The sequence below is a fragment of the Oncorhynchus mykiss genome, chromosome 1 (genome assembly GCF_057628025.1).
Source record: "Oncorhynchus mykiss isolate SJ-2025 chromosome 1, ASM5762802v1, whole genome shotgun sequence".
NCBI classification, from domain to species: Eukaryota; Metazoa; Chordata; class Actinopteri; order Salmoniformes; family Salmonidae; genus Oncorhynchus; species Oncorhynchus mykiss.
In genome coordinates, this window is record NC_143022.1 from 49,952,941 (window position 1) to 49,967,215 (window position 14,275).

The 14,275-nt window shown below is 42.4% G+C and overlaps 1 protein-coding gene across 3 annotated transcripts in view; it reads right to left on the reverse strand.

Moving 5' to 3' along the window:
* Positions 1-14,275, reverse strand: part of LOC110524212 (terminal nucleotidyltransferase 4B) — a 51,215-nt gene that overhangs the window by 6,858 nt on the left and 30,082 nt on the right. For 2 of the 3 annotated variants that reach the window (XM_021603662.3, XM_090233235.1), the window contains 9 exons: positions 11,428-11,474; positions 11,199-11,328; positions 10,974-11,081; positions 10,708-10,836; positions 9,132-9,345; positions 8,524-8,650; positions 1,205-1,308; positions 889-1,058; positions 459-605 (listed from right to left, as the gene is read on the reverse strand). In XM_021603662.3, the coding sequence (XP_021459337.3) occupies positions 459-605; positions 889-1,058; positions 1,205-1,308; positions 8,524-8,650; positions 9,132-9,345; positions 10,708-10,836; positions 10,974-11,081; positions 11,199-11,328; positions 11,428-11,474 (1,176 nt within the window). Of the gene's footprint in view, positions 1-458; positions 606-824; positions 1,059-1,204; positions 1,309-8,523; positions 8,651-9,131; positions 9,346-10,707; positions 10,837-10,973; positions 11,082-11,198; positions 11,329-11,427; positions 11,475-14,275 lie in introns of all 3 variants that reach the window. The other variant, XR_016495489.1, reaches the window with a different exon arrangement.

Below are 14,275 nucleotides of genomic sequence, written 5' to 3' on the forward strand. Positions count from 1 at the left end.
GACGGTGCTGAATAACAACTAATACACAAACTTAATTTTAAAAAACAGCAGCTCTTTGCTGTATTCATTGAATCTCTCTAGTCAAGTCTGGAAATCTCAGTCTCAATTTGCTGTGCACTAGAGGCTTATTTTTACAACAAATGGCTTGAGGAAACTGTGCAGACACAGTGATCTGAGCTATCGGATTGGCCACGGTAGGCCTGCAGGGTAAGCTCTACCGTCAGACACATGAAATGATTCGAAATGGGAACACTTTGGCTTCCTGGCACTAGGGCTGCTAAATCAAGTGCACCTACCGCCAGCAGAGCTAATTGGAAAATAAAATAGGAATGCAAGGTTTTTTTTTTTTTAATTTTTTTTTTACAGAAACGTTTGGTGATCGACTACGGATGCCTTGGAGATCGAGCAGTCGATCGCGACCGACCGGTTGGTGAGCAATGCTATAGTTAGTCACCTACCTTGCTCTTGTTCGAGTGGCTCACATGGCTTCCGGAAGAGGAACTTGTAGCCCTGTGATTGGTCAATCCTAGGGGAGCAGCTCTGTGTGCGGATAAGCCCCGCCTGCCACGCGGCAACACCGTTTTACAGGGGCTTCCGTCCGAATCCTGGAGGGTTCAGAGCATCCAGTCAAACAAGGGCAAAATACAGTTTAACGACAGGTATCTCAAACTTCTAACACATGAAAGGGTAGATTGCCTAAGGGACCTTTCTGATAGACTAATATTTTAGAGCTATCTTTAGAGATTTTACATCATAGTTGCTAAGGAAAGGTCAGCACTGGGGCTGTAGGTATTAAGCTCCTCAGAGTATCACTTGACACATACAGCCCCTGGTCTTTATGGTGCAAAGTGTGTGGAGAGAACACGTTCGGTTTCACAAGGCACCCACAGCATCGCTGGAGCTAGCTGATGAAGACTGCGGCGAGGAGGATGATGAAGAGGAGGATGGAGAGGAAGGAGGAGGAGAGGAGGAGCTTGGTGATTCTGCCCCTTCCTCAGAGAGATTGTTGTTGCATTCGTACTTCTGCTGAGGCTCCACCAGCAACGTGACATCATTTCCTGTGACATAGGGGAAACAGTAAGAAATGTGGGGCAAGACAAGTTTACACTGTTTTGATATAGTGTTGTACTTGGACTGGATAACTGTGAAAATCTATTAAAAAACAATTATATAAAATGGGCTGTAAAATGTCTCATCTCCTTACCGTTTAAGGTCAGGGAGTTCAGTGATAGATCAGCCCACTTCATGGTGATCCAGTCCCTGTATTCTGCCACTTCCTGAGTCACCCGGATTATTCTGCCCAGTATACTGCAGGACACACAACAAACAATGTTACCACAGGTTGGAAAAGGGGACACACATGTGCAATCTTTTTCCCCACTTAATATTGTAACAAAAAATATATACAGTACCAGTCAAAAGTTTGGACACACCAACTCATTCAAGGGTTTTTCATTATTTTCTGCATTGTAGAATAATAATGAAGACCTTAAAACTATGAAATAACACATACTATCATGTAGTAACCAAAAAAGTGTTAAACAAATCAAAATATATTTTAGATTCTTCAAAGTAGCCATCCTTTGCCTTGATGACAGCTTTGCACACTCTGGGAAATCGCTCAACCAGCTATTCCAACCGTTTTGAAGGAGTTCCCACATATGCTGAGCACTTGGCTGCTTTTCATTCACTCTGCAGATGGGATGGCATATTGCTGCAGAATGCTGTGGTAGCCATGCTGGTTAAGTGTGCCTTGAATTCTAAATAAATCACTGACAGTGTCACCAGCAAAGCACCGCCACACCATCACACCTCCTCCTCCATGCTTCACGGTGGGAAGCACACATGCGGAGATCATCCGCTTCATGAAGACATGACGGTTGGATCCAAAAATCTCAAATTTGGACTCATCAGACCAAAGAACAGATTTTCACCGGTCTAATGTCCATTGCTCGTGTTTCTTGGCCAAAGCAAGTCTCTTATTATTATTGGTGTCCTTTAGTAGTGGTTTCTTCGCAGACATTTGACCATGAAGGCCTGATTCACGCAGTCTCCTCTGAACAGTTGATGTTGAGATGTGTCTGTTACTAGAAGCATTTTTTGGGCTGCAATTTCTGAGGCTGGTAACTCTAATGAACGTATCCTCTAGAGCAGAGGTAACTCTGGGTCTTCCTTTCCTGTGGCAGTCCCCATGAGACCCAGTTGTATCATAGCGCTTGAACGTTGTTGCGACTGCGCTTTCAAAGTTCTTGAAGTGATTCGTATTGACTGACCTTAATGTCTTAAAGTAATGGACTGACGTTTCTCTTTGCTTATTTGAGCTGTTCTTGCCATAATATGGACTTCATCTTTTACCAAATAGGGCCATCTTCTGTATACCCCCCTTACCTTGTCACAGCATAACTGATTGGCTCAAATGCATTAAGGAAGAAATTCCACAAATGAACTTACGAAAGCACACCTGTTAATTGAAATGCATTCCAGGTGACTACCTCATGAAGCTTGTTGAGAGAATGCCAAGCGTGTGCAAATCTGTCATCAAGACAAAGGGTGGCTATTTGAAGAATCTCAAATGTATAATATATTTAGATTTGTTTAAAACTTTTTTAGCTACTACATGATTCCACGTGTTATTTCACAGTTTATGTCTTCACTATTATTCTACAATGTAGAAAATAGTCAAAGAAAAACCCTTGAATGTCCAAACTTTTGACTGCTACTGAATATAACATTCCATTGGTTGCAAGAATTTTTCTTTAATAATTTAAGTTTTGAATCTGCCGTTGTTTTGCATATCAGTTCATAAACCATGTGCCATGGAATGTGTCATGCCCTCAAACTAAGGCGCGCTGCCTGCGTTTATTTACAGGCTGTTTCAACTTGTCAATTTCAAATGCTTTTCTAACTTGTTTTATTTTCTAACCGTTCAAATGGAGATGTGTTCTGCCTCTTCATTAATTCGTATAAAAGTAGGACATTTCACTTTTTACATTTTTTTTAGGCATTTACTGAGCCGAATTTTCCAGCTGGCTTCATTGTTGTTTTCATTACTACATGATAATAACTTTGGACGTGTGTGTTTCTATCAAAATTAGTGCCTTATTATGTTATAATAGTTTCTGTATGTCGTTTCTACTGTAGCTCACTGTATATGTAAGGAGCATCATTTGTGTGTATTCCTTATAACTGCGGACACGTGAGGTAACGTCACTTATTTCATAACCTTTATGGTGTTATACACAATCGTCCTTAAGTAGCTAGCTACATTCTTCTATTAGCTCTGTAAAACAAATGATAATTGTGTCAGAGAAGTATTAGCTTGTGTTGGTTGTCCTTTTGAAGCTACCCTGGCCTTATGACTATGGTTGGTTTTCATTAGGCCCGTTTTAGCATAGCGCTGTCCTGCCCTGCACTATTTGTGGAGCACAACAGCTACCGTTTCTTACTGCTCTATAACTCATATTTAGGATTTGGTCAATACGATGTATTATATTTTTTTGAAAGCAGTGTTATGTTACTTCTTTGTAATATTGTTGTATTGCTATATCCTGACATTGTATTCTAATTACAAAATCATTCCTCTTTATCCTCTGTACTTTCAAAAACCACACACACACATATTGGACATCATTTGCCAATGTCATAAATGGAGCCGGACATCTTTTGAGGTGAAGATTGAGGACAGCTTTTGTATGCTAGCGTACCCTCAACAGTTTTAATGGATGAAAACCAAGCAAGAAAACACATAGGCCTATATGTAATAGTCGTCTATTTTATTGAAGTATTGGTGGCGGTTGAACAACTCGTTTTGCTAGAGGAGAAAAAAAAACTGCAAGAAAAGACTGACAACTTATGAATATGCATAACCCATATTTCATATTCATGCAGTGATTGAACAACAACTGCATTTCCACACCCCACCCCTAAAGGCATAGCATCATAGCAGGTCACCTGTCAAGTCACCTGTCAGGTCAGTCAGTCACTAATTGCTGCAGATGTGCTCAATAGTGCTTGAGCATATGATACTCCCCAAAGCATGGTTGAAACACAGAGGTGTGTCGCAAGCTGAACACATGTACTTTGTCAACCTCGGTTTCCTTCTCCTGGCACCAGACAGGCAGACTTTGTCATGCCTCCGTGTGCGACTACCTTGAGTAGCAGTTTGAGGGACTTTGTAGGGAAAATGCCGTGCAGCGAGGCGTAGGGGATTGTCTGCAGCAGCACAGCCCCTAGTGGATGGGCGCCGAGGGGTGTGGTGCTCCTTCCAGCAGCGCTCTCATTAGGTTCTCTCTGTACTTTTGGTAGGTAATTACTTTACCTATGGGGGAGAGGGAGTGTGGAGGATGAGGAAAGGGAGAGGATGAGGCAGTGGGTAGGTGGGTGAGATATTGTCACTATAATTGCATAATGGAACTGTATGTGAACTACGTCCAATTACAAAAAATGCCTTGTTCAGTAATCATCTCACCTGTCAGTTGGCGGTGAACTATGTGGCCATTGAGGGCAGCAGTGTCGATCAGATGGGAAAATATCTTCTTATACCACTTGGTAGTTTTCAGAGCGCATTCCACAAAGCTGTTTATCATGTCCGCCTTATCCACTGCCCCCATTTTGAGGTTATAGTCAAGCACACAGTCTGGTTTGATCTTTCTCACTCCAGTCAGGTGATCCACCTTCCCTGTGGCCGACACGGTTGCTGATTGGACAGTGGAGAGGACATGGCCCGTTTGTCATGCCACTTTACTGCAGGCTGTTGACCGTTCTCCTTGAACTCCACCTCCCCTCTCTGCATCTGAATGCCGGCGCATCCCCTTCCTGTTCGACCTTACTGTGCCACAGGCCCCTGTGCTGTTGGAGAGCAGATGCTAGAAGAGTGTGGGACTGCTGTACCAATTGTCCACACCACGGCCCCGAACACCACAAGCCCATCATAATGTTGAATGTCAGTGGTGGAACATGTGTAAACTATAATGTTCTAGACAAATTCTGTCTTCACCTCCCCCAACCTCCCTTCAGCAAATCTGACCATGACTCCATTTTGTTGAAACAAAAGAAACTAAAACAGGAAAAGCATGTGCTCAGGTCTATCCAACGCTGGTCTGACCAATCGGATTCCACGCTTCAAGATTGCTTAGATCACGTGGACTTGGATATGTTCCGGGTAGCCTCAGACAACAACATTGACATATACGCTGACTCGGTGAGAGTTTATTAGCAAGTGCATCTGTGATGTTGTACCCACTGTGACTATTAAAACCTCCCCTAACCAGAAACAGTTTATTGATGGCAGCGTTCGCGCAAAACAAAGCGCGAACCACCGCTTTTAATCATGGCAAGGCGACCGGAAACATGACCGAATACAAACAGTGCAGCTATTCCCTCCAGTGTATTTCCTCCACAAGGCAATCAAACAAGCAAAGCGCCAGTATAGAGACAAAGTAGACGCAATTCAAAAGCTCAAACACGAGACGTATGTGGCAGGGTCTACAGTCAATCACGGATTATAAAAAGAAAACCGGCCCCGTTGTGGACATCGACGTCTTGCTCCCAGACAAATTAAACAACTTCTTTGCTTACTTTGAGGACAATACAGTGCCACTGACACGGCCCGCTACCAAAGCCTGTGGGCTCTCCTTCACCGTGGCCAACGTGAGTAAAACATTTACTCACTTCCAATGAAAACAATGTGTATTCTTCACCATGTATGTACAATTCAACATTAGAAAACGGCCTTCTTAGTCCGTTTGCTGGGATATAAGAAAAAAGGGTGTATTCGTATTTATCAGGATGCCTACACCTCTGCTGTTACTACAGCTGACAATCTCTAAGTGTTTAAGAACCATATGCTTTTTTTCCTATCATGAAGCATGTGACCTTTCCAAGTTATTACTTGAATAGAATCAAAGTCAACCCTGTCTGTTCCGCCTATCATTGACAAACCAGATCAAACATTTTAGCTGACATGTCATATTAGGGCGGTGGGCCTTCCATGGAATGGGATAGTCATAGTATGAATACATAGTAATTATATACATTACATATATAGTGTGTGAGCATGTGGGCTGAGCAGACATTTAACCGAGAACACACAGGAAACATAAAGCAAAGTACTTCTTTGTACTTTGTGGCGCTATGCCGTTTTAGGGCTTTCAAGCTCCAACTCCTCTCCTAATGTAACAAAAAAATCCAGAAGACTGGGTTATGTCATTGTACATACATTGGAGGAACACGGACGCATAAGAACTGTGGTCAGTTTGTATTACCTTGTAAATTAAAAGTATAGTGGCTGGTGGGGGACTACTTGGGGAGAGTGGGGTCCACCGAGAGACCGAAGTGGGATGAGTAGAGCCCCACACATACGTCAGAGAAGTGTCAGATGCCATCCCAGTCACCCCCTCCCAATACCGTGGATAGAGCCCCTCTACACAATACCGTGGATAGAGCCCCTCTACACTCTCACCAATAACCCCCATTGAATCTTAGCTATAATGACAAACAAGGAACAATAATGACTCGACATTCTCTGCTAATTTCTCCAGAACTCATTCATTTTACAGCAGGTTTGCAAGTCACAAAAATAAATACAATTACATTGTAGTATAGTTAAATCCTTCCTTCTCTCTCTCCCAAGCCAACCCTTCCCTCTCCACCGCCATTTCCCAATTCTCCCCCCTTTACCCCACCCAAGCTTGTCCCAACCTCTCACCCTTACCCCACCACCTCCGAACCATGCCCTCCCTTACGCGTCCAGGGAAAGTTTATCCCAACCTCCCATCTTTTCCCCATCTCCTCTTCTCAGACACATTTACACCCATCGACTTATCCATTCTCCTTTATTCACATACAACATTTACCCTATGCATCCACCCACCCATTCTCTCCCACCCTCATATTCACCCTCCCATTCATATGCACAGACAATCACACACACGTCCATACAACAATTATTGACATACGTGTTAAATGTTGTCTTTTCTGTGTCCATGTAGTCCATTGGCATCGGTACTTCTATCATTACTTCCTAGAGAAGAACAGTTACTTGGGGACAGTAGAGTTTAGGTTGTATTGGGGGAAATGGGAAAGAATATGGTCTCAATTTACGATAAGTTGGTTTTAGACATCACTGTATATGCTTATTGCTTTTCCCCGCCTTGCCCTCTCCTCAGGGCAGTGGGCTCTCCTTCAACTGGATAGGTCTCTTGCAGACGGTTTAGGGCTTCGTCGGTGCTTGTGAATTCCAGCTTTTGTGTTCCCTTCCATACCCACAGCACTGCCGGGAAGCAAAGTTGAGACTTGATTCCTTTTCCTCCAGTGGCTGTCTGATGGGAATATATTGCTTAGCAGACAGGTCCTGGACGAATGGACTGGCCGTTGATTTTGATCTCCTTTCCTCCCGTGCCATCAGAATGTTGGCTTTGGTCTGATAGTTCCACAGCTTGAAAATTGTCATGCAAGGCTATTTAGCGTTCTTCTGTTTCACACTGATCCGATGGCATCGTTCCAGAACCTCTGGTGATACATCCACGCCAAGCTCCTCTGATATCAGTTTGACCACGTAGCTGGAAAGGTCTCCTTTGTTCACGTCTTCCGGGAAGGACAATATTCCCATGTTTCATCTCATTTTGTTTTCTTTCTGTTCCAGTTCATCTCCTAAAGTTTGCAACCTTGTTTCCAGAAGGCTAATTTCAATGTCTGGCGTTTATGCGCAAACCTTGTATAAACATGTCTGACATGATAGACTCCACTTTCCTTTCGAGCACAAATCTTTTTTTTAACAACAGATTGTGACAGTTTGTTTTGATGAGCATTGAGAGCATTTTAGCGATGTTTTCTGGATTTCCTTTAGCTGTTCATTACTCTAATTTGCATCTCCAGATTGTTCCTAGTCTTTTCCTCTGAAGAAAACAATGGCTCATTGGGCTCTTGTCGCCTCATCGCTTTACCAACTGATTGGTTCGCTGTTGTACACAACTGACCACTCACTCACGCCCAGTTGCTTAAGGATATATTGATCTAGCGATTTTAGACACTTAAGTTTAACTCGTCTGGCTTCTACATATAACCACAGTTTAATCGGTACAAAACAGAGCTACTCACTCCCTTATCGGTATGCGCATGCGTGAATACTATCTGAAGGCACATTATATACCTATTTTTATATATATATATATATATATTTTTTACTTTCTTTGCTTTCAGGCCCACATGGAAAGGGTGGTATGCGAGGGGAGGGTGTGGTGGATCAAAGTACTTTTGGAAGATAATTGCCTGTCTGTGATTTGAAACCCTCACCGAAAAAATGTATAAATACACGTTTTGATCAGTCAGGGAAATAAAAGTGCGGAAAAATGTTGGCTCACTATTTAAAAAGAAGACGGAGAACAAGCTATAGGATGGGAGTCAAATATCGATCCAATATTGTCCAAAAATAATACTGCGATATGTAACTATCGTCTATTTCTGCCATCACTACTGATTATGTGACAGTAACCTTCCCCCATGAGTCCCAGCCCTGCCCTGTACCTCTCGCTGTAGTTGTTGGGGTAGTACTTGGCGATGGGCGACACAGCGTGGCTCAGCACCATGTAGGCATAGTCAAACACCTGCTTCACCTGCATGGCCCCGTACGAGCTACGGCCCACATCATTACCTGGGCAACACAGGACAAACACCAAACGCTCACGGTCAGGTACAAACATAAACTTGGCAGCTGCTTATTGCATCTGGCCTACCATAAGAGTTCTCAAACATCTCTATAAAACAACTACATCTGATGTCTTAGTTATGGCAGAACTCTGAAGCACAAGACACTTCATTGAATGCGTACTTTTCAGAGACATCATAGCTAGCTAGCTTGCTACCATATTTTGACCACCGTATGCAGCAAGCCAGGGTTTCCAAAACTCTGTTCGCGGAACCCAAGGGGTGCACATTTTGGTTTTTGCCCTAGCACTACACAGCTGATTCAAATAATCAACTAATCATCAAGCCTTTATACATTTGAATCAGCTGTGTAATGTTAGGAAACAATTAAAACGTGCACCCCTTTGGGTCCCGAGGACCGAGTTTGGGAAACACTGCAGTAAGCAATCTTAGACAAACTAAAGGTGTGTGTGTGAGCCAGGGCTCACCTGGCTGCAGTGGATCCTCGATGTAGAGCAGGGATGGCCTGTATCCATCCAGCATGCTCTTCTGGACCTCGTCTTTGGAGAGGTAGCAACCCCCGTCTTTGATCCGGATCCCCGTCTTCAGGTAGTTAAAATGGCGGCCGTACAGCTCAAAGAACTCTATGAGCAGGACGCCAGTGTTGGCGTTGGGACTGCAGGCGTCCTCTCTGCTATGGAGCTGAAACACACACACGCACAATACAGCTTATAACTTGTTTCTACCTTAAGAACACTATACTGCAGGTGACAAATCCAATTTCCCCTCTGGGGATCAATAAAGTTTAGTCAACAGTACAGAAGTAATTACTCCTTGCTCTCAATGGTTGAGAAAAGGCAGAGAAAATCCTTCATATAATAATTTCACTAGAATACAAGATTGGGAGTGTAATAATTATGATGCAGTGCATTAGGAAAGTAGACCCCTTGACTTTTTCCCCCCAAAGATTTACGTTACAGCCTTATTCCAAATGGATTAAATACAATCAATACCCCACAAAGACAGGTTGACATTTTTGCAAATGTATAAAAAAAAATAAAAAAAACAGCTATATCACATTTACATAAGTATTCAGACCCTTTACTCAGTACTTTGTTGAAGCACCTTTGGCAGCGTCTTCTTGGGTATGATGGTACAAGCTTGGGGCGTATTTGGGGCGTTTCTCCCATTCTTCTCTGCAGATTCTCTCAAGCTCTGTCAGGTTGAATAGGGAGGGATGCTGCACAGCTATTTTCAGGTCTCTGCAGAGATGTTCAATCGGCTTCGGGCTCTGTCCGGGCTCTGGCTGGGCGACAGAAGGATCTTCAGAGACTTGTCCCGAACCACTCCTGCGGTGTCTTGGATGTGTGCTTAGGGCCATTGTTCTGTTGGAAGGTGAACCTTCGCCCCAGTCTGAGGTCCTGAGCGCTCTGGAGCAGGTTTTCATCAAGGATCTCTGTACTTTGCTCCGTTCATCTTTCCCTCGATTCTAACTAGTCTCCCAGTCCCTGCCGCTGAAAAACATGCCCATGCTGACAGAGATAACTGTCCTTCTGGATGGTTCTCCCATCTCCACAGAGGAACTCTGGAGCTCTGTCAGAGTGACCATCGGGTTCTTGGTCACCTCCCTGACCAAGGCCCTTCTCCCCCGATTGCTCAGTTTGGCCGAGCAGCGAGCTCTAGGAAGAGTCTTGGTGGTTGCAACCTTCTTCCATTTAAGAATGATGGAGGCCACGTTGTTCTTGGGGACCTTCAATGCTGCAGAAATGTTTTGGTACCCTTCCCCAGATCTGTGCCTCGACACAACCCTGTCTCAGAGCTCTACGGAGAATTCCTTCAACCTCGTGGCTTGGTTTTTGCTCTGACATGCACTGTCAACTGTATATAGACAGGTGTGTGACTTTCCAAATCATGTCCAACCAATTGAATTTACAAACGGTGGACTCCGTTCAAGTTGTAGAAACATCACTGATGATTGATGGAAACAGGATGCCCCTCAGCTCAATTTCGAGTCTCATTGCAAACGGTCTGAATACAGTATAGAGACGAAGGCCACCGACCCACCTGTAAGAAGCTGACAGCGATGAGGAAGAGGCAGTAGGAGCTGATTCCTCCTGTAAACACTTCATTCATGTCTCTTTGTAATAAGAACTGTTTCAGGACTAGCACCAGGTATGGAAGCACAGGATATTTCTGAGGAGAGAGCGAGGGAGAGAGAACATTAGAACAACAGTTCAAACCAGGAGAATTGTGCTTGAATGCAGATATGAGCTCAAATACGTACGTACACACGTATGCGTGTGCAAGCACACACACTGGGAGCATTGTACCTTTTTATAATCTTTAATGAGGGCAGCAGCTTTGACAGCATTCTTCATGTTGAAACTGATGTCAACTTTGACCTCCGTGAGAGAGTCTGTCAGTTTGATGATTGGCACCTGAAGACAAGGAGAGATCAGATTTGACAGGCATACAGACACGGAATTATAGTTCACAACATACAAACACACACACTTAACATGCTTTCCTCCACAGACAGGACACAAAACACCAACCGTGGCCTTGTCCAGCACTTTGACAGAATTCTCCTCCACCACTTTGTGTTTCCTCAGGGCCTCCTCTAACCTCCACAGTGGGAGGCTGTCTCCTTCCCTGAACTTCCCAAACACCACCAGGTCAATGTCACTGCAACACAAATAATCACATTATCACAAACTCATGCCAAGTTGGAATATAACAGTTATGAAACATTTTCAAATTACTTGAAATGGATGGACAGCTTACCTGGTAGGTAGATAGAGACCTGTGCTGAAACTGCCAAATACCTGAACCTGCAAAGCATTGTTCAAAGCATTAGTAAATTAGATTGTGACAATGCATATAAAACTCCATGACAGCAACTAGGGAGGTGCATCTCTCCTTCCAAGCACGAATCGATATGCATCTAGATACATGGGCTCCGATACAAGAACGAGTTTGAAACAATTCGATTTGGTCGGTGGAGCGAATTGATGCCATTCGGTTTGATACGATGCACTAACAATTGCTGCATTAACACGTTCATTTTACATTCTAAATTAATATCTGATGCTGATGGAGCTCAGCTGGATCTGTCTGAGCTCAGTGTGTGTGTGTGACAGAGAATGACGTAGTGTGTGAGCTGAGCGATAGGGGAGAATGTGAATCTGATTAGGTTGGGCAATTTGTTTTTGTCCTCAAACTTATCGGAAATCCTAATGCACCACTGATTAATTTGTCATATAGCATATTAAAACCATTTCCTGCCCAGCGGAATGTTCTATATTTTGATGGACCATGACCTCGGTGTGCATAAGTTATAATAATTTGCTGGGGTCAAACATTTATAGTAAAACATGTTACAAATTTTCAAAGCTGAAAAACATTTCTTTCAAATGGTATGATATACAATAGCACCACCTCAATCAAACTTGAAATTAGTCAAGAAAAAACACCTGTGACAATGTGCATCTTACACAAAAATCAATGATTTTCTCCAAAAGAACTGCAATTTACAATATTCTCTCATGACGATCGAGGAAAAACTTGGCGAAATTTGAGTCTTTCTTATTTTGTAAGGATTGATCCGAAATAAAAATCAAAATACATTTTATTGTGAATGGTTTACCGACGTTTTAGTGACCAATGGTATTTTTTCTCAAATTCTATAGAATGTTCTGCGATCAGACACTTTATGTGGATAGCATATTAAACACATACAGTTGAAGTCAGAAGTTTACATACACCTTAGACAAATACATTTAAACTCAAGTTTTTCACAATTCCTAACATTAAATCCTGGTAAAAAATTCCATGTCTTAGGTCAGTTTGGATCACCACTTTATTTTAAGAAAATGAACGGTCAGAATAATAGTAGAGAGAGTGATTCATTTCAGCTTTTATTTCTTTCATCACATTCCCAGTGGGTCAGAAGTTTACATACACTCAATTAGTATTTGGCAGCATTGCCTTTCAATTGTTTTACTTGGGTCAAACGTTTAGGGTAGCCTTCCACCAGCTTCCCACAATAAGTTGGGTGAATTAAGCCCATTCCTCCTGACAGAGCTGATGTAACTGAGTCAGGTTTGTAGGCCTCCTTGCTCACACACACTTTTTCAGTTCTACCCACAAATTTTCTATGGGATTGAGGTCAGGGCTTTATGATGGCCACTCCAATATCTTCACTTTGTTGTCCTTAAGCCATTTTGACAACTTTGGAAGTATGCTTGGGTTCTATGTCCACTTGGAAGACCCATTTGCGACCAAGCTTTAACTGATGTCTTGAGATGTTGCTTCAATATATCCACGTAATCTTCCTGCCTCATGATGCCATCTATTTTGTGAAGTGCACCAGTCCCTCCTGCAGCAAAGCACCCCCACAACATGTCGAGATAGGACTTGTTTAACTGTGGATATAGATACTTTTGTACCTGTTTCCTCAGCATCTTCACAAGGTCCTTTGCTGTTCTGGGATTGATTTGCACTTTTCGCACCAAAGTAAGTTAATCTCTAGGATACAGAACACGTCTCCTTCCTGAGCAGTATGACGGATGCATGATCCCATGGTGTTTATACTTGCGTACTATTGTTTGTACAGATGAACAGGGTACCTTCAGACATTTGGAAATTGCTCCCAAAGATTAGCCAGACTTGTGGAGGTCTACAATTTTTTTTCTCAGAGGTCTTGGCTGATTTCTTTTGATTTTCCCATGATGTCAAGCAAAGAGGCACTGAGTTTGAAGGTAGGACTTGAAATACATCCACAGGTACACCTCCAATTGACTCAATTAGCCTATCAGAACCTTCTAAAGCCATGACATAATTTTCTGGAATTTTCCAAGCTGTTTAAAGGCACAGTCAAATTAGTGTATGTAAACTTCGGACCTACTGGAATTGTGATACAGTGAATTATAAAGTTAAATAATCTGTCTGCAAACAATTGTTGGAATAATTACTTGTTTCATGCACAAAGAAGATGTCCTAACCGACTTGCCAAAGCTATAGTTTGTTAACAAGAAATTTGTGGAGTGGTTGGAAAAACGAGTTAATGACTCCAACCTGAGTACGTAAACTTCAACTGTATCTGCACCAAAAACTACAACTAGCATTTAGTCTTACATATGATAAGAAAAGACAAACAAGTGATATAATATTAAGAAAACAAGAACTTTATTGAAAGAATAATCTTAGCGGAATACATTATCTCATTCAAACCTGAAAATGAAGGCATTTAAAACCGCTATCATAACCATAACACAACATTCATTTCAGGGCTACTTTCATCAGAATTGAACTGGAATGACAAAATATGAACAAATAAGGCATTTAACAATAATTATTAGCTTTTACAACTTCCATTTCTACATTCAACTAGCATTTAATCTATTACACATAGTCAGTACAGGAACAATTCCAAAAACGCAACATTATTTTACACTCATTACAATTTACAAGTCCTTTACATCCCCAAGGCCATTAGAATCATGAATGAAACATAGAGGTTGGTATGCAGGATGTCTGAGAAAAGAAAGGGAAAATATCCAAGGAAGAAAGGACATGCAGGAAAAGGAATTACTAGTGAACATCTGGGCTACATCAGAGTCCCTTTACTAGT